We start from the raw sequence: 21,076 nt of genomic DNA, 5'->3' as shown, positions 1-21,076 counted from the left end.
GCTACACCATATATACATATAGTACAATCAAATGATATATAGTATAGGGACTGTGTTCCCCTACTAGTTTATCAATTTTATTTATATATGATATGTTATGATGATTTAATATTAACTTTAAGAAAAAAAACTATAGTATGTTGGATGAAAAATATGGCAAAAATACAACTATGCTATTATTTGTTTTTACTTGTTGTTGTAGCAGAGCATGCAGCAGCTGGTTCACAAGTGAAGTTTCTTCCAGGTTTTCAAGGACCACTTCCTTTTCAACTCGAAACTGGGTGAGAAATTGGCCACAGATAAATATTATAAACTGTTTGGACATTGAATTGTTACAATTTTCCTAAAATGTAATAGACTGGTGTTTTTAGGTATGTTGGAGTTGGTGATTCGGAAGATGTGCAATTATTCTATTATTTTATAGAGTCGGAGTCTGATCCAGACTCCGACCCTCTTATGCTTTGGATCACTGGAGGCCCTGGTTGCTCTGCTTTATCTGGCCTTCTCTATGAGATAGGTATGTCATATTAATGCGCTCACGTCACTTATAAGGTAATTACAAATTGTAACACTTTGTTAACCTTTTGGAACTATGAATATGAAGGACCAATAACATTTGAGGCAGTAGAATACAATGGGAGTTTTCCTAAAATGATACTAAATCCCTACTCATGGACAAAGGTGAAAGTGTTTGATTATAAAATTGGTACTTTGTGATGTAGCACAAAATTCAAAAATGTTAAAAAGTATCATGGAATTTTTCGGTGTCAAGTATTATTTTCTTAGACTTACCGGTGGGAACTGGATTTTCCTACGCGACAACTCCAGCAGCTCGACAATCATCTGATTTACAAGCGAGTGATCATGCATATCAGTTCCTTCGCAAGGTAATTATTTGGTGTTTGATCTTCAAAAGGAGATAACTACGTACCGTGCTATAATATGATTTTTGCAGTGGTTTGTCGATCATCCAGAATTCTTAAAGAATCCATTTTATGTTGGTGGAGATTCATATTCAGGCATTGTTGTTCCCATCATTACTCAAATCATAGCAATTAGTAAGACTCCAACAATTGCAAATTATGCTTTCATGTTTTAGTACTATGCTCTCATAGTTTGTTGGCCTTGTGATAATGTAGAGAATGAAATGGAAGTCGAACCATTTATTAATCTTAAGGTTTGTCCATTTTCTTACCAACTCATAATGAAGTTGTTAAAGATACACAAAATGGATAACGCTATTATATGATTTCAGGGATATTTACTCGGAAATCCAGTGACTTTTGAAGGCGAAGACAATTATAGAATTCCATTTGCTTATGGAATGGGACTTATTTCTGAAGAACTCTATGAGGTTGGCTTTTCTTTAGTTATGTGTTTTCATTAACTTTACTTAAAAGTAATTGGCTTATTTTTCTCAAACAGTCCTTTAAGTACAATTGTAAAGGAGAGTATCTCAATATAAATCCAACCAATAAACTGTGTTTGCAAGATGTTCAAACTTTTAAACAGGTTGGTGATTGATCTATTTGAAATAAAAATTAAATATCACCTGACTTGGTATTAAAATACTGACCTTAAATGCAGCTTCTTCAAGGAATTAATAGTGTCCATATTTTGGAGCCCAATTGTGGGTTTACTTTACCAAGGCCACACTTACTGTTTGGCCAAAGAAGATCTCTTGATGAAAAGTTTCATCAACTAAAATGTCGCGTGAGTAATTAAGTGATTAATTTCTTGTATCTGTTTATATTGCTTACAAGAATTTACAACTTGCAATTGCTTTAGAGTGATTGGTACAAATTTTCTTATCATTGGGCGAATGATGATCAAGTTAGAGACGCCCTCAACATCCGGAAGGTATGACATATATAGGATGTTACACAAAGTATTTTCTTATCGTCAATGCATAGAACTTAAACTCAGACTAAGATATTCATTCGGTAACAGGGGAGTATCGGAAAATGGGAGAGATGTGCAAGTAGTTTGCAATACAATAGGATGGTCATGAGTAGCATCCCATATCATAAAAACCTCAGTAGTAAAGGTTACAGATCTCTTATATACAGGTTCGCAATAAATATTAATTGTGTTTATATACAACATTAGAATAACTACAAAGACAAATAGTTAAAGTTTATCTGTGTGAAACTAACAAGTTCTCTAATGTTCAATTGAATTGAGCAGTGGAGATCAAGACATTGTTGTTACTTTCCAGTCAACTCAAGCATGGATAAAATCTCTTAACTACTCAATTGTCGATGATTGGCGAGCTTGGACTGTTGACAATCAAGTTGCCGGGTTAGTTTTTGATGAAAGACGTACACTGTGGGCACATTGAAATTCGCGTGCCTACATTAGTTAGAAAATTTGTCACTGTATATAGATGTTAAATTCTTTTTGTTTTTTCGATTGTACGTTTTAGTTACACAAGAAGTTACTCAAATCAGATNTGCCGGGTTAGTTTTTGATGAAAGACGTACATTGTGGGCACATTGAAATTCGCGTGCCTACATTAGTTAGAAAATTTGTCAGTGTATATAGATGTTAAACTCTTTTTGTTTTTTCGATTGTACGATTTCAGTTACACAAGAAGTTACTCAAATCAGATGACATTTGCCACAGTGAAGGCAAGAAAACTATTCTCTCAATCTATTTTTTTTCAACTTTCTTTTCTTAGTTAAAAAAAATTGTCAAATAATTGGTTTGTTAATTTTATTATTTAACAGGGAGCAGGGCATACTGCACCAGAGTTTAAGCCTCGTGAATGTCTGGCCATGCTCACAAGGTGGATGTCCTACCAGTCTTTGTAATCAACAAATGTATTACATTACAATTGTTTAATGTGTAAGCTCGATCACATTGTTGATCTTAAGTCCGAACAAATAAAGATGGTTGTTAAGAGTCAATAGGAAACAATTTTCTCTGCCGCATAAAAGTAAGGATAAGGCTGCGTAGATCCTGTCCTCCCCAATCACCTCCAAATGTTTGATAGAGTCAATTTTATTGCATTCAAATTGATACATCCTGTGTTATGTGTACGCAATACTATTTTGCCAAATGAATTTAAGTTTTATTTGTGTTTTAAAAGGTGGGGCGTAAGGCGAGACGTTTTATCCCGTACGGAGCGAGACGTAAGTCCCGAGACATGGGGCGTAAGACTTATGGATCTACGGAGCGCAATATCATGTATATTCAATTTTATAATTTTATTATTAAGAAAATAAGCAAAAGGTAAAACTTTTAATTATCTTACAAATAAATTTCAATAACCTATAATGTATATAGAAAGAAATATTATGATTTTTATCTGAGAAAAGTATTTATAATCAATAATGAAGAAAAAAAGTATTACAACTATTATTTGAGAAATATCATTACACCAATAATAATAAAAAAAGATTCAAAAATAAAATAATTAAAAAAACCATCTGCACATACGTTTTTACGCCCATGACTTACGTTTTTATGCTTGGAGCTTATGTCCTCCCCTCCCCCCCCCTCCCATATTCTAGGATTTATGCCCTATGAATCTATGTCTTTAATTTGTGTCCCGAAGAGTTTTTGGTACTCCCCGCCCCAAAACTCGCTTGGGACCCGCCCAAAAATGTTTTTGAAAACACTGGTCGTCAGTGTATATATTATCAATGCAATTTAATCAATTATGATAGATTAATACTATATTTTTCTAGATTATCATATCAATCTTGTAATGAAAATTTATTTATTTTAGCAAGTCGACTTAATATAAAAAAGGGTAAAAACTCAAATCTTATCAATTTACGATCTAATTATGTGCATTTTCTTTGTGCCAAATTTCGGTCTCTAGATACATGGATATCAGATAGACCGATACATGAGGTCAAAATAGAATTTGCATGTATTCACTCTCCCACTTTTCTCCTCTCTCATCTCCTTTCTAACTATGTATCTGAATTTCAAAATGTAAATGAAGTATATTTGATATCCCTAAAGTAAACAACTATCCAGAAAGGAAAGAGGAAAACTTTTATATATATATATATATGTTATATTAAGAAAATATTTATCATTTATAGCAATAACATTTTCTTTTTCACTTGATTACTTTTAATACATTTATATCACAATTTTAATATAAATTAAGCATTGCAAGTTTTAATTCAAAAGGCTTAAATTTCGCTCTGTGACCCGCCTCACCTGTATAAATTTTTTTAAAACGTTTATGATTCCATCACTCCTTGTTCTGTTCTGGCCCGTTGTCATTTTTATTTTTAAATATGGTTATGGTGAAAGAAAAAGTATGAATAATTTCAAAATAAGATCAGAAATCAAAACAAAAATAATCTTATCTAATCAATTTATATGCTAAAGTAAATTAATTTGTATTTTGAGTTAATTTGATTCTATTAAATATATTGAAAAATAAATTTATTTTTAATGTTAACAATTTTATAAGTTTTTAAGTTATTTTAACTGAAAATGTATTTATCTATATTTTTTAATTAAATGTATTAATTATTTAATTATGTTTTGAGAATTGGATATTTATTAGGAGTAAAAAAAAAAAGAAAATGAAAGAAAAGAGAGGTGAGTAGGAAAGAGATGGTAAAGAGTTAAAAAGTGAACTTATTATCCAAGTGTCAACTAATCAATGGAGGGTCCCACAACTATTGTTTATTGTGCTTCTACCATGTAAAATTTTTCGGAGTCCTTGATTAGTTTACATCACTTTTAATTATATATGATATGATATGTGTGAAAAATTAAAGTTAATTTTTAGGAGGTACAAAAAATATCTTAAATACTTAGTAGAATTTTCTAGAACTTTGTAGAGTGTGTATCTTTGGTATTTATACTCGAGAAAAATCTAGATATTATAAATAATTAGATATTTATAGTAAAATATATAAATATCTAGATTTTTGTTATCTAGATATTTCTTGCAGATGTATCTAGAATAATTTCTACAAGCATAACCAAAAATAAAAAAACAAAGACAATTAAAGAGTCTTCCTTTGTAACAAAGTTCTTTTATCCAAGTTCTTCCTTTTCTTTTCTAGCTTCCTCTTCTTTTGTTGAATCTTCCGATCTTAATCAACGATTTTGGGCTAGTAGAAGGTTCCGATTATATTTTTCTTCTACTATTCTCTACAATATGAGGATTAACTTTTAGAAAACTCTGTTAAATGAAAAATATGGCAAAAACAGAGCTATGCTACTGCTTATTTTTACTTCTTGTTGTAGCAGAGCACACAGCAGCAACTGGTTCAACAGTGAAGTTTCTTCCTGGTTTTCAGGGACAACTTCCTTTTGCACTCGAAACTGGGTGAGAAACTGGACACCGTTATTTTTCACTTTTTTTTTCGAAAATTTGTAAGGACTTTGAATTGTTATAATTTTTCGGAAATTAATCGACTGATGTTTCCAGGTATGTTGGAGTTGGTGATTCAGAAAATGTGCAATTATTCTATTATTTTATAGAGTCGGAGTCTGAGCCAGACTCCGACCCTCTTATGCTTTGGATCACGGGAGGCCCTGGTTGCTCTGCTTTATCTGGCCTTATCTATGAGATGGGTACGTTATGTGAGTTTAATTTTTAATGCGCTCAGTTCACTTATAAGATAATTACGAATAAACGTTTATTAAGTATTAACCTAGCATGTAAAAACTGTGTAACTAATAAGTCATTTTCTTAACTTTTTGAACTGTGAATATGAAGGACCAATAACATTTGAGGCAGTTGAATACAATGGGAGTTTCCCTACAATGATCCTAAATCCCTACTCATGGACAAAGGTGAGAGTATTTGATTATGAAATTGTACTCAGGGTGAGCTAGGTGGGGGTTCGGACAAACCTAGTAAGTTTTGATTGTCAGTTTAGTAGTAAGAAATGGACAGTGAAAACGCTTTCCACACTAGAGTAGTGGGGTTTGAACCATACTATCTGTTCTAAAATTTAGAACCTCCAACTCCTAATCCTGGTCCGCCTCTGATTGTACTATGTAATGTGCACAATTCAAAAATGTTAAAAAGTATCATGGTATTTTTAGGTGTCAAGTATTATTTTCTTAGACTTACCGGTGGGAACTGGATTTTCCTATGCGACAACTCCAGCAACTCTACAATCATCTGATTTACAAGCGAGCGAGCATGCATATCAGTTCCTTTGCAAGGTAATTATTACTTAGTTTTAATTACGTATTTGAACTTCAAAAGGAAATAACTAGTACCCTGCTAATATAATTTTGCAGTGGTTTGTCGATCACCAAGAATTCTTAGAGAATCCATTTTATGTTGGTGGAGATTCATGTTCAGGCATGGTTGTTCCCGTCATTACTCAAATCATAGCAATTAGTAAGACTATACATATTTGCCCTCTAAAAATTACAGTTTCTTGTTTTGGATCACACTTTGCTGGTTTAGTACTATGCTCTCACATTTTGTTGGCCCTGTGATAATGCAGAAAATGAAATAATGGAAGTCGAACCATTTATTAATCTTAAGGTTTGTCATTTTTCGTACAGTAAACTGTAGAAAGATACACAAAATGGATGCCTATTATAACACAACTTCAAATAATTTCAGGGATATTTACTTGGAAATCCAACGACTTTTGAAGGTGAAGACAATTATAGAATTCCATTTGCTTATGGAATGGGACTTATTTCTGATGAACTCTATGAGGTTGGATTTTCTTTAGGTGTTATATTTGTACACTCTGATTAACTTTACTTACATTATTGGCTTACTTTTATGAAACAGTCGTTGAAATCGAATTGTAATGGAGAGTATTTCAATATAAATCCAAGCAATGTACTGTGTTTGCAAGATGTTCAAACTTTTAACGAGGTTGGAATTGGATTGATCTATTTGAAATAAACTCAAAATATCATCTGTTTTATTTTTTTGATATTTGGCATCAAACAGGTGTTCATTAAAATACTGACCTTATATGCAGCTTCTTAAAGGAATTAATAATCCCCATATTTTGGAGCCCAAATGTAAGCTTTTTTCGCCAAAGCCACACCAATTGTTTGGCGAAAGAAGATCTCTTGATGAGAAGTTACATGAACTTAACAATCTTCCTGGACTAAAATGTCGCGTGAGTATTTGTCTTTCCATCTTCAATTATTATCTATACAATATTGCATTCTTTAGGCTATTGATTTTTGTATCTGCTAAATTGATTACAAGAATTTACAATGTGCAATTGCTTTAGAATAATTGGTACAAACATTCTTATCATTGGGCTGATGATGATCAAGTTAGAGACGCCCTCAACATCCGGAAGGTATGATAGCATGTTATAGATTCACTAGTTATTTACTTAATGTCAATGCGGAGAACTTAAATTCAGACTAACATATTCATTCGGTAACAGGGGACTATCGGAAAGTGGGAGAGATGTGCAAGTAATTTGCAATACCAAATGATGGTCACTAATAGCATACCTTATCATGAGAACCTCAGTAGCAAAGGTTACAGATCTCTTGTATACAGGTTGAGTTGAGATATTAATTGTGTTTACAACAATATTGGAATAACTATATGAAACTAACAACTTCTCTAATGTTTTATTGAATTGAGCAGTGGAGATCATGACAAGCTTGTTACTTTCCAATCAACTCAAGCATGGATAAAATCTCTTAACTACTCTGTTGTCGATGATTGGCGAGCTTGGACTGTTGACAATGAAGTTGCCGGGTTAGTTTTTGATGAAAGACGTACATTGTGGGCACATTGAAATTCGCGTGCCTACATTAGTTAGAAAATTTGTCAAGTGTATAGATGTTAAACTCTTTTTGTTTTTTTTTATCGTTCGATTTCAGTTACACAAGAAGTTACTCAAATCAGATGACATTTGCCACAGTGAAGGCAAGGAAACTATTCTCTCAATCTATTTTTGTCAACTTTCTTTTCTTACTTTAAAAAAAGTTGTGTTAAAATTGGTTTGTTAATTTTATTTATTTAACAGGGAGCAGGGCATACTGCACCAGAGTATAAGCCTCGTGAATGTCTGACCATGCTCACAAGGTGGATGTCTTACCAGCCTTTGTAATCAATAAATGTATTGCAATTGTTTAACGTGTAAGCTCGATCACATTTTCAGTCTCAAGTCCGAACAAATAAAGAGGATTGTTAAGAGAATAGGAAACAATTTTCTCTGCCGCATAAGAGTAAAGATAAGGATAATAATGCTTACATATTAGACTTGTAATGAAAATTTATTTATTATAGTAGGTCTACTTAATATGATGATATAAGAAAAGGGTAAACAATAGAATTCCTACTAATTTAGGGTTTAATTACCCAGCTTCTTATGACTTTTCAAAATTATCATTTATGTCAGATTACGATCTCCATATGTATCTTGAATAGACGGATATATAAGGTCAAAATTAGGTGTCTTTTATTCTAGATACATTGTATTCAAGTGAATGTGCAATACACTGATTCGCTCTCTTGCTTTTCTCCTCTCTCACTATCATACTATGTATTTGTATTTCAGAATGTATGTGGAATATATTTGATATTCAAGCTACATGTAACTAGTGTGGTTCGCATATCTGGGATATACTGATTCTCTCGCTCGCCTTTCTTCCTATGTATATATACTTCAGAGTGTATCTAGTAGCAAAATTACTTCAATATAAAATTATTTAAAACTATAACAAGAATTAATAAATATGATAGAAATATTATATAATTAGTTTTTCCATAAGAAATTTACACAAATCTCATAGTTTTAAGAGCTAATTACATCTTATCCCTACTCTTTTCCAAATTACAAAAATCCATCAAATCTGGTTGGATCGGAATACATCCCAAAACGTCCCGATACACCGCATCTTGGTTTCGGATACATCCCTCAACTTTTTGATACATCACCTCGATTTCGAATACATCACTCAATGTTATGATATATCGCATACGTCCCGATACATCGTGTAAAGTGATGTATCTGAGAATAAAAGAGAATAGAATTTTTTATAATTTTTTTAAATAATAGAAAATTTTAAAAAATATAATAAAATAAATTATGTATTTAGATAATCTTTCCAAATATCTATTCATTGCCGACAAATAAAACTTAAATTTTTTTCAAAATTATTAGACATCACAATGTCAATTAAATTTATTACTAGAAAAAGAGAAGCAATACATATCAATTAGTACATGTTTATATTTATTAAGTATAATAAAACAATTGGCAATTTAACGTTTTCCTTTCCTACCAAAATACAACAGTAGCGCACCCTTTATGACTTCCCCAAAGTATCACGTGTAAAAAATACTGGCAAAGAAGATTTTTTTTTAATCATTTCATTGAATATGTTTTGAATATATACTAATAAGTTAAAAAAGAAAATTCAAAGTAAAGTAATTTAACTTTACTAACTATAACAATGAACTTATAATATTACTTTACTACATTAAATTAAAGTGGCTGAACCATATGTGAATGGCTACAAATGATCCAAAAATCAAAATTTTCACTTATAGAATAAATGATACTTATTATTTTTCATTTCATAAAATTAGCATAAATGACATTACTTTTCCTATTTTACGTCTATAAGTTATTAGCCTTGAAAATATGCATTTGATCAATATAGAAAAACTAAACAAATTAATTCATGTCTATTGATTAAAAGGAATTTGACTTCAAAAAACATTAAATAAGGGTGAAATAGTAAAGTTACATTAGTTTCTTAATGCAAGTAAAATCTTAAATTGTGACATATAAATAGAAACAGAGGGAGTATATATATATATGATATGAAAAACTAATCTTCAAGAAAACTCTGTTGTATAAGAAAAATATGGCAAAGACAGAACTATGTTCTTTGTTTTTCGTTCTTATTGTAGCAGAGCTTTGTTCAGTGCCTGCAATAGCTGGTTTAGCAGTGAAGTTTCTTCCAGGATTTAAAGGATCCCTTCCTTTTCAACTTGAAACTGGGTGAGAAATTAAATTAGAAATAAGTTTGCATATAATCAAAGTTATGTTTTTGAATTGACTGGTGTTTCCAGGTATGTAGGAGTTGGTGATTCAGAAGATGTGCAATTATTCTATTATTTTATAGAGTCGGAGTCTGATCCAGACTCCGACCCTCTTATGCTTTGGATCACTGGAGGACCTGGTTGCTCTGCACTATCTGGCCTTGTCTATGAGATTGGTATGTATAGCCTATAGGTAACCTAGTAAAAGTTTCAATCAAACATGTTAATTGTTAAATTTCATTCATAGGATAAAAAAATGCAATTAACCTTTCATTTACATCTCTTGATCATGTTTTAAAGTTGTTTGAAAAGAAGATACCACCAAAACTTAGAGATAATTACTATACAATAGTAGTTCGATGGACTCTTTTGCATGGGTTGAGTGTTGGTTAGTTAATGTCACACTCCGAGTCTACATTCTGAATGTGGTCGGTAGTGAAAAATTATTGCGTCCCAAGCAAATCCTTGGCATGCAGAAGCCTTATAAAATAAAATCATTTAAAGATATCTCATACAAAAGTCAGAAATAAATTTGAATAATATAGTAAAAATAATAATAATTATTATTATAATAATGTTTAAAATTTCTAAATACTAAGGATTGAACTGATTCACTAACTTTATCTAGCTATGAAGTCTCTACTAACTGAAGATAGGTGTCGCCACAAGATTCATGACTATCTGACTATTCCACTTGTTGTCTCCTCAAACTTCGATAATTTCAACAAACTCAAAAAGACAATAAAAAGATCATACACAGATACGATCAATCGATTTTGTTTGTAAGAAATGTATGCAGAAGAAGGGAAAAATTCAATTCAGAAAAATGAGAGAAAATCTCTCTATTTATAGACAACAAAGGGTAGTATGAAAATGTGTTAATTGTGCCTTATCGGAAAGGTCACAACTCCTTTATAAAAAAGACAACCTTTCAGAAAGGTCACAACCCTTTGGAAAAGGCACAACTTTTCGAATGGTCACAACTCTTTAGAAAAGACACAACATTTCATAAAGGTCACAACCCTTCATAAAAGTCGCAACCCTTCAGGAGAGTCACAACCCTTCATTTCCTATTCAGACCTTTAAAACCTAACACCACTAACAATGACTAAAAATCAAATAAGTTGAACTAACTAAATTGGAGCCCTCTAAAAGCGAGGTGGTCTTACCATTTGCCGATGGAAAGTGATCTTATTGAACGTCTGCTATCGTGAGTACCTAAAACTGCATCATAAAATGATGTAACGCCAAATGACGTCAGTACATGAAATGTACGGTATGTAATAAGACTGAATGAAATAAATAATTGAATTGAAAAAGAAACTGAACGTAAAGCATGAATATGAAGTGAAATCATTAAAGCTTTACATGAGATATGCAATATTAACAAAACACTAAAATAATATACTTTACTTTTCTTGGGGAGTTTCTCTAACTGACAACCATCACTACGAGCCTCATAATAATACAAGGTCTAGCCCACATTGCCAGAGTCATCCCATACCTTGTCAGAGAATAGGAGAACAAAACTGAACTTATAGATCCATCTCTAAGCCCTTATCAAAGCTAGGTGAGGAGTCGTCCGAGTAAACGACACAATCCTATCTACGTTGGCAGTCCAATTTATGGGGTTTGAGTTATCTTAACTCTTACCCAAATTGGTAATCAATACTACTCTCAAAATATGCACTAATACTCATATAATAATATTATTTATGGTGAGTTAATACTTAAAGTAACTTTTTAGGCAATATTAATCTTTACTTTCTGACTCAAACTCCTTTTGAAACTATTTATGCTCTTGTTAATTTAGCAATGCTTTTTTCAATACAAAATAATACATTTGAAACAATTATTGTTCCCTTAAAACTCTTCTCAAATAATAACTTAAAATACTTGAACTTACTTTAATTCTGAAGTCAATGCATGAAAATAATTATGCAAAAGGTAATTCAAAAACCAAAATACATAAGGTATTATAATCTCAATGATAAAAATCAGAATACAATAATAGGAATTAAGGTCAATTCAAAGTTCATGAAAACTTGGGTAAAAATCCTAGATTTAACTTTTACTGATTGATTTTTAGATGTAGGGCGTGAGGAAAAACTTAGTCCATCACTATGAGTAGCCGTCAAACCTTAATGACGAATCTTGAAGAAAAATCTTGGATTGAAAACCTTAGGTATCTTGAAGAGAGTCTTGAACCTGGAGCCCTTTAGATCTTGCGAATTTGGAGAAATTCCTTTCTTGGAGTTCTTGATCTTTGGAAGAAGGAGAATTAGGGATTTGAGAGTTGCTATACATATAATGTCACGCCCCGAGCCTACACCCTGGGAGGGACTGGCACTCGAGAACCATTGCTGGCCCCAAGCGAACCCTTGGCCTGACTTACTCAGTGAAAGACTTAACTCAACAAAGATAAATCTATGTAATAAACTGGAATGTTATAAAGGAACATTCAACTAGGCATTAAGGCAAACTCAAGTCTCAACATAAGATAATGACAATGAAAAGACTAAAGAACTACCATCTAACTGTCTATGAAGCCTCTAAAACAACTGAGATGGATGTCGGGACAAGACCCACGACATCCTAATGAACTAATAATAAAACTGAAAGCAATAAAAAGGATCCTCCGAAAAGCAAGGAGGCTCACCACAAGACTCTGAGTGCTCAACTGGATCAACGATGCACTAGATGCTGATCCTGGTTGCCTGTGTCTGCATCATAAGAATATGTAGGCCAAAAGGCATCAGTATATTGAATGTACGAGTATGCGAGGGGAATTCTAAAACAAGACATAAGTTTGAAAGGAACTGAAGAACTTGCCTGGCTCAACTCAACTCAACATAACTGAACTCATTTCAATATAAAGTAGTTTAAAACAAGTGAAATATAAAGAAAAGCTGTTTAAAACATGGATGCCAACTCTGTGTATTTTGGAAATACAATAATACTCGGTATGTATGCAAGGATACAAATATAACTCTGAAATGTATGTAAGAATACAAATAAACTGTGTATATAAGAATACAATTACTTATGTGGGAGTTTCTCTAATCGACAACCATCACTTAAGAGCTATTATGATGATACATCATTTTGCCTTATGCTGCCAGGTCCGTCATATACCTTGCCGAGGGTATAGAACCTGAACTACTAAGTGGATCCACTAGTCTATGCTAAAAAGCACTAAAGGAATCATCTAAAAGTATGACCCTTTTCTACCCATGATGGCTACATGGTTTATAGGGGTTGTGAGTTGTCTGAACTCTCCCTCATATCGATGCTCAATATTACTCCCAAAATATAATACTAGCTCTTATGTTTAAAAACATACTTCTTTCTGTGGTTTGAGATAATTGCTCAAAACTTAGCTCAAAGGCTATCTTGGAAATCAAAGTTTCCTTCTTGCTTAATTGTGAAAGCATTTACTCTTTTCTGAAAACTAGCTCAAAAACTCTTTGGAAATCTCAGTTTCCGTTCTTATTTAAATGTGAAAACATTTAAAACTCTTTGGGAATACATAGTCCTCATATACTTTTTTGAAGAAATGAATTTCAATCTTTACTCTTTACTTTTTACTCAACTTGAACTTTAAGTTTTAAAACAAAGTTAAATGCATTTGCAAAAGACTTCTTGAAAGGACTCTAAGAACTTCCTAGACTTGGCTCTTAACTTTCCTTGAATTTGAATTTGTGGATTCAAGGTTATGATTCATGTATCTGGGTGATTTCTAGATGTTTAGAAGTCATTTAGAGTAGTTAGAATCAATAGGAAGTGTTAGCACACTTTAGAAAGACTTAAATGAGCTAAATGACAAAAAATTGGAGGAAAACGACGATCCGAGTGCGTCCCTGGCTCGCCGCCCCAGCCTTCCTGGCACTATAGGGGCACGTCGCGCCATCAATCCCTTCAGGTAAAATCTGACGAACTTTTGGTCTCGTTTTCTGATCTTAAATCGATTAATTCCGATTCTTTTCTCAAATTTGCTTTAGAATCAGATACCCAAGGCATATACACATCATCTAACTCAAACAACTCAAGGAGACCACACTTTAATATCAAGAAACTCCTTAATCTCAACTCATATTAAGAACAAAGTCAATTCAAGAATAACTATCAAGAACATCAAATTCTCAATCTTTTTAGGACGAAATCCGCTGAATAAAGCATGCTAGGAGCGTGGGTGAACTAAACCAACGTCATGTGATCTCACATACCTCGTAGGGATCATCCCTTGATGAAATCCACAAGCGATTACTTACAAAGACGACGAATCTTGAATTTTCTTCTCCTTTCTCATCTTTTCTCTTTTCTCCAAGTCCTAGCGTGGACTTCAACTTTTCTAAATTGACTAAAATCTGATTTGACCCCAATTAATTACCCAAAAATGAAATAAAATAAAATAATTGGGTAAGGAAAAGACCATAATGCCCTTCTAAAATCCGGATTAGACTTTCCTTATTTGAACAATCCAACTTCAATTGGGAATATCTCACTCATACGAACTCGGAATCGCGCAAACTCGGTGGTGTTGGAAAGATTATTCCAAGATATATCCTACGATATTTGGAAATACACCTAACTCATCCTGAGCTAGAAGTTATGGTCGTTTAAAATTGACCAAAAATCCAACTTAACATACTTAACAAATTTTCCAGATTTTCATATTCTTTCCAAAAATGACTATTTCCACTTTTTAACTTCTTTCTAGATACAAGGTGTTACATATAGTGATGTTATTAGGTTATAAGATGGACTTGGGGAAGTTGACTGAGGGTAAAAGGTCAATAATATCCTTCTGGAAAAGTAAGAAGACTATAAAATTCATAAAAAAAAGACCTTTTAATGAATCACGTCGGTCAAATTGGTGATCTGAAGGTCTTGTGACTAAAATACTCGACGGATAGCCAAAAGGGGCTTTAGATTTTCAAAATATTCAGAGATCAAGACATTTTGGTGCTGCAATTTGGCGATACGTCAAACCATTCGGCGAGTTGCCGAATGGACATGTGTCCTCGCCGAATTTCTCAGTCCGGACATATTCTAGTAAAATGACCATAGCTCTTTACTATGAACACTGATTGATGCAAACTTGGTGGCGTTAGAAAGAAGACTCATAGACTTTTACTTTGATAGGTCATGGGCAACCTAAATTTTTATATATTGAGAGATATGGTCGTTTGAAGTTGATATTTATAAGAACTTATGCGAAAGCTTATGTGATAGAAATGCTTTGAACTTGACTTGGTGTTNCCATAATGACGTCGAAATCAAGCATCTCTAACTCTACGAGATCTACAGAGGTCTGACGGTCGATAATTTCTACCGTGCAACCTCAATAGACTCTCCTGGTAACAATAGACTCACCAACTGGTGTAGATACAATAAAGGGTCAATCTAATGACTCTGCTACTATACATAACCTCCCCGCTATAAATGGAGTAACATAAGACAAAGTAGATCCAGGATCTATCAAAGCATAAACACAATGGGAGTAAACAATCAATGTACCTGTCACAACATCTGGTGATGACTCTGAGTCCTGTCGGCCGATTAATGAATATGTACGATTCTGTCCACTACCAGAACTAGATTCTCCCTCTCTGCCTCCACCTGTACCTCTACGTGCTGAAGTCTGGGGTCCACGTCTTGTAGACTGTGTTGATGAGGAGGAACCTACTGCCAACCTGGTCGACTGACTTATACCACCATGACCTATGGTAGGGCAGTTTCTCCACCCATTCCATTTATGTCCACAAGAATAACAACCTGTGGAACCTTGTCTGCATCTCTCGAAATGCATCATACCGCAAGTAGCGCAACGCGGCGGGACTGTCCTAGCATGGCCTGAACCGCTCTGTTGTTGTGATCCTGATGCTCGTGAACCCTCACCTAGGCCTGACTGTTCCTGACGATCAAATCTATTACCCTGGAACTGTTGTGGTGGAGGTCTAGGTAGCCTAATAGAATATCGGGATTTGGGACCACCCTGAAAATCTTCATGCCACTCTGTCTCTCTATCTCGACCCTCTCACTTGTATATTGTAGATGTCGGCGATCCTCTATGCCCTGTGCAAAGACCTGAATCCGCGAGATATCCATATTGTCATTTAGCGCAGTGGTAGAACAAGTCTCGATATAGTCTGAGTCAAGCCCTCCCACAAATCTACGTACCCTGTCATGCATCGTATCAACAAATGCTGGTGCATATCTAGCCAATGAATCAAATCTCAGCCCATAATCTCGAACACTCATGCCACCTTGTTGGAGGTTCAGAAACTGGTCCACCCGGCCATCCCTAATCTCTCAAGGCAAATAGTGTTCTTTGAAAGCTTATGTGAAGCTATCCCAAGTGGGTAGAGATGTATCTTATCCCCTAGATCTCTCCCAACTTTCATACCACAATATTGCAACATCACGTAATCGAAATGCTGCTAACTCAACTGACTCAGTCACTGAGGCATGCATGACTCTGAAGATCCTATGAAGCTGATCAACAAAGTGTTGAGGGTCTTCTCTGCGATCTGTCCCTGTAAACTGTGGAGGATTCAAGGCAAGAAATTCACGAACTCTCGAACTTTCGGGCCCTTCAGAAGGTCCGGCAATATCTGGCGCAACTGGTTGGCACTGTGCAGCTACTAACTATGCTAACATATATACTGCACTCTTGAAATCCTGATCAGATAGAATAAGAGGAACTAGATGTGGTACTGCTGGTGGAGCCGGAAGTCCTGTAGCCCTCGGAGACTCCTGAAGCTGTGGAGAAGCTATAGGGGGCTGAGACGATGTCTCCCCCTGGGTCTCACAACGGGCTACCTCCACTTGTGGTACCTTGCCGGTACCCTCGCTTGCAGTTGTATCTAGCCCCTGGCTAGTTGTGGCCTATCTAGTGTCAGTCATCTCTATCTGCATACAAGTATCAATAATAAGCCAGAAACCTCAACCCTTAAGACACCGCTCAATAGCACGAGGTGAGCAAAAGAAGGATAGTCATTCTAACACGCCCGGTAACTTCTTGCTTATCGAATGTGGTGCACAACACATTTATAAACAAGACTCTACTAGACATGGCTTGCAGACTCCCTAGGATACGACGTTGCTCTGATACCAAGTTTGTCACGCCGCAAACTCGAGGAACGCAACTGGCTCCTATTGCCAAAACTCAGGCCCGAGACGACCCTGCTGAACCATTTGCTACTAGCGCATGGCAGCCACACGCAATCAAGAAATCAAACAAGTATATCTAGGCTTAAAACTAAGTCATCGGCCGGCAAGGCCCCTGTCAACTGATCTATAAAAGAAACAGCTACTCTCAGGAGATCATATAAATAAATAGCCAACTAGCACAAAAGTCCTGATTGGACCGTCGAGGCCACCATGATATCTATACCAAAACTAAAAGAAGGTTTATATCAATACAGTACATTAAACAGCTCACAAACTTCAGCAAACCAACAACATAGGCCAATATGGCCATAATGTAGCTATACACCCCACATACTAGTCTACAAGCCTCTAAAAGTAGTAAATATTAGCGGGACAGGGCCCCAGCCTACCAATAAAGATATATACAACAAAAGGTAACAAACCTCCCAACTCTGTCAGCTCCGGAAGAAAGGGGCTAGCCAACCAGATAAAAGTCAATCCTGTTGCTGAAGAGGTCTACTCAATCGTCTGCCAGGACCTGTATGCATGAATGCAGCGCCCCCAAGGAAATGGGGCGTCAGTACAAAATAATGTACAGAGTATGAAAGGCGGTAGACTATGATGATGTATCCTGATATACTGGAATAATCTAATAAATAAATCAAGGATAAGATAAGTTTACTAACCTGCTCCTAAATCTAAACTTATCAAAAATAATAAAACAACAACCTAACAAAGACCCCATAAGCTCAACAGGTACAAACAGCACACAAGACCACCTACTCAGGCCCCCATAAGCCCGGAAGGTGCCAATCAACCTATATACCCCTATCAGTAGTCCCTTAGCCCCGTAGGAAGTCACATAGCCCTCTTAGGCATTAATATAGCCCCGTAGGCAGCACATAGCCCTCTTAGGCATCATCGTAGCTTATAGACAACTCATAGCCCTCTTAGGCAACAACATGGCCCTGTAGGAAGCACATAGCCTTCTTAGGCGTCAATATAACCCTGTAAGCAACTCATAGCCCTTCTAGGCACAATATAGCCCCGTAGGCAACTCATAGCCCTGTTAGGCATTCATATAGCCCTGTAGGCAGAACATAGCCCTTCTAGGCATACATCACAGTCCTGCAGCTAAGCACAATAGCCCCAACGACAATAATAACAATCCAACAGCTAAAAGCGAGCAATTTAGTTATAAGCAACCTATACAAATAGCCTCTAAGTCATGTCCAACATAGGGACGCTACTAACTGAATAAGAATCCCGACAAGGGAGGATTATATCAACTCGAGCAGCCAACAATCAACAATCACAGCTACAAGTATATCAAGGATAACAACCTAAATACATTTCTTCTAAGCTTTAAGGAAACATGCAGTAAGTAGGGAATAACATTAACATACCTTTTTCGCTAAATTCACGTAGCCTAACGACTTTTACTCAATACTCCCTCGATACTACAACAAGGTAGGACCATAATCAACACACAAAAATAAAAGATACCATGACAATACGATAAAATATACATTTCCATCGCAAATTGCTATTTTCTGCTTATAAAAGCTAGAGTCGATGAAAGAAGGGTCTTACCTCGATCTTAAGGTCATAATATGCTTCAAAACCTTCAAATATATCCAAACCCTTGTTGTCCCAACACTAAAGTGTGATATGCTACGAAATCGATAAAACAAATTATACCACGATGGTGAGCCCAACGCATAAAACAACTTTCGTCAAGGACTTAGGTCGAGAAAATATGTACCTTAGTTGATCCTAGAAATGGGTTTCTCTATTTTTCTCTGGTTTTTAGCTAAAAATGAAGAAAAAGTTCGAAGAAGAAGATATATGTAAAGTTCCATCGACCTAGGGCCCCACCTCACGTGCCTGCTTGCGCAGTCCCACGAAAACGTAAATATCTCTCTATTTTGAAGTCGTATGAACAAACAGTTTAATGCGTTAGAAACTAGACTCGTAGACCTTCGATTCGATAGGTCGTAGGCCCCATAAATCTTTATATATTGGGAGAAAATCTCCAAGACATTTGACCCAAATTTCAGAGAAATCTAAAAATTTATTACTCACTCTCTGTCTTTCCAGGAAGAACGAGTTAATTTAGACGTTTTGAAAAGTCGAGGTGTTACAATACAAATCAAGAAAAATACATAAAACACCTCAAAAAAAATTGAATTGCAACAGTAACCTTAAAATATCGATACGAATAAAATATAAAAATTTCACATTATTTCGTGACTGCTCGAAAAATATGAATTTTTTTAATTCGTAAACGACTGAAAATTATAAAAATCAAGAAAGGTAATTAAAAACATCTCAAAAAATTTCTGAATTGCTCCAATCACCTTAGAATATCGATACGAATAGAATATCAAAATTTTACATTTTTTCGTGAATGCCCGAAACATATAAAAAAATTTAATTCGTAAACGTCCGAAAAATATAAGAATCAAGAAAAAGACAAAAAAAATACCTCAAAAAATTAATGAATCGCACTAGTCACCTTAGAATATCGATACAAATAAAATATCAAAATTTCATATTTTTTCGTGACTGTCCGAAACATATAAAAAAATTTAATTCATAAACGTTTGAAAATATAAGAATAAAGAATAAGACATAAAAATACCTCAAAAAATTACTGAATCGCATCAGTCATCTAAGAATATCGATCCAAATAAAATATCAAAATTTTACATTTTTTCATTGCTGTCCGAAAAATATCAAAAAATTTAATTCGTAAATGTCTGAAAAATATAAAAATCTAGAAAAAGACATAAAACACTTCAAAAAATTCCCGAATTGCATCAGTCACCTTAGAATATCAATATGAATAAGATATCAAAATTTTACATTTTTTTCGAGACTTCCTGAAAAATATCAAAAATTTTAATTTGTAAACATCCGAAAAATATAAGAATCAAGAAAAAGACATAAAAATTCCTAAATCGCATTAGTCACCTTAGAGTATCGATACGAATAGAATATCAAAATTTTACATTTTTTCGAGACTGGCCGATAAAAATAAAAAAAATTGATAATTAAACGTCTGAAAATATAAAAATCAAGAAAAAGACATAAAAGCACCTCAAAAATTTCCCTAATCGCACCAGTCACCTTAGAATATCGATACGAATAAGATATCAAAATTTTATATTTTTTCGTTACTACTCGAAAATATCAAAAAATTTAATTCGTAAACGTCCAAAAACTATAAAATCAAGAAAGAGACATAAAAACACCTCAAAAAATTCACGAACCGCACCAATCACCTTAGAATATCGGTACGAATAAAATATCAAAATTTACATTTTTTGGTGATTGCCCGAAAAAGATCAAAAAATTTAATTCATAAACGTCCGAAAAATATAAAAATCATGAAAGAGACAAAAAACACCTCAAAAAATTCTCGTATCGCACTGTCATCGTAAGATATCGATACGAATAAAGTATCAAAATTTTAGATTTTTTCGTAAATGCCCGAAAAATAAAAAAATTAATTTGTAAACGTTCGAAAAATATAAAAATAAAAAAAGATACATAAAAACACCTCAAAAAATTCTCGAATAGCAACAGTCACTCTAGAATATCGATACGAATAAAATATCTACATTTTACGTTTATTCGTGACTCTCCAAAAAGTTTCAAAATTTTTAACTCGAAAACGTCCGAAATGTATAAAAATCAAGACATAGATATAAAAACATCTCAAAAATATCCCGAATCTCACGAGTTACCTTGAATATCGATACAAATAAATTATCAACATTTTACATTTTTTGTTACTGCCCAAAAAACATCAAAAAATTTAATTCTTAAACTTCCGTAAAAAATAAAAATAAAAAAAAGACATAAAAATACCTCAAAAATTTTCCGAATCGCACAACTACTTCAGAATATCAATGAAATAAAATATCAAAA

At 34.1% G+C, this 21,076-nt stretch overlaps 1 protein-coding gene and 1 pseudogene across 2 annotated transcripts in view; both read left to right on the top strand.

Moving 5' to 3' along the window:
• Nucleotides 1–144: 144 nt before the first annotated feature.
• Nucleotides 145–8,062, top strand: LOC125854746 (uncharacterized; annotated as a pseudogene).
• LOC125856793 (serine carboxypeptidase-like 17) overlaps nt 197–21,076 on the top strand; it is a 44,592-nt gene continuing 23,712 nt past the window's right edge. The window contains exons 1-2 of one of the 2 annotated variants that reach the window (XM_049536420.1): nt 197–244; nt 9,908–9,944. Coding sequence is in view for 1 of the 2 variants with exons in the window: in XM_049536419.1 (XP_049392376.1) it covers nt 9,808–9,944 (137 nt within the window). In the remaining variant the exon portion in view is untranslated. Of the gene's footprint in view, nt 245–9,800; nt 9,945–21,076 lie in introns of those variants that run through there. The other variant, XM_049536419.1, reaches the window with a different exon arrangement.

Source organism: Solanum stenotomum, chromosome 2, assembly GCF_019186545.1.
Source record: "Solanum stenotomum isolate F172 chromosome 2, ASM1918654v1, whole genome shotgun sequence".
NCBI lineage: Eukaryota > Viridiplantae > Streptophyta > Magnoliopsida > Solanales > Solanaceae > Solanum > Solanum stenotomum.
This window is presented reverse-complemented; position numbering and strand designations above follow the sequence as displayed.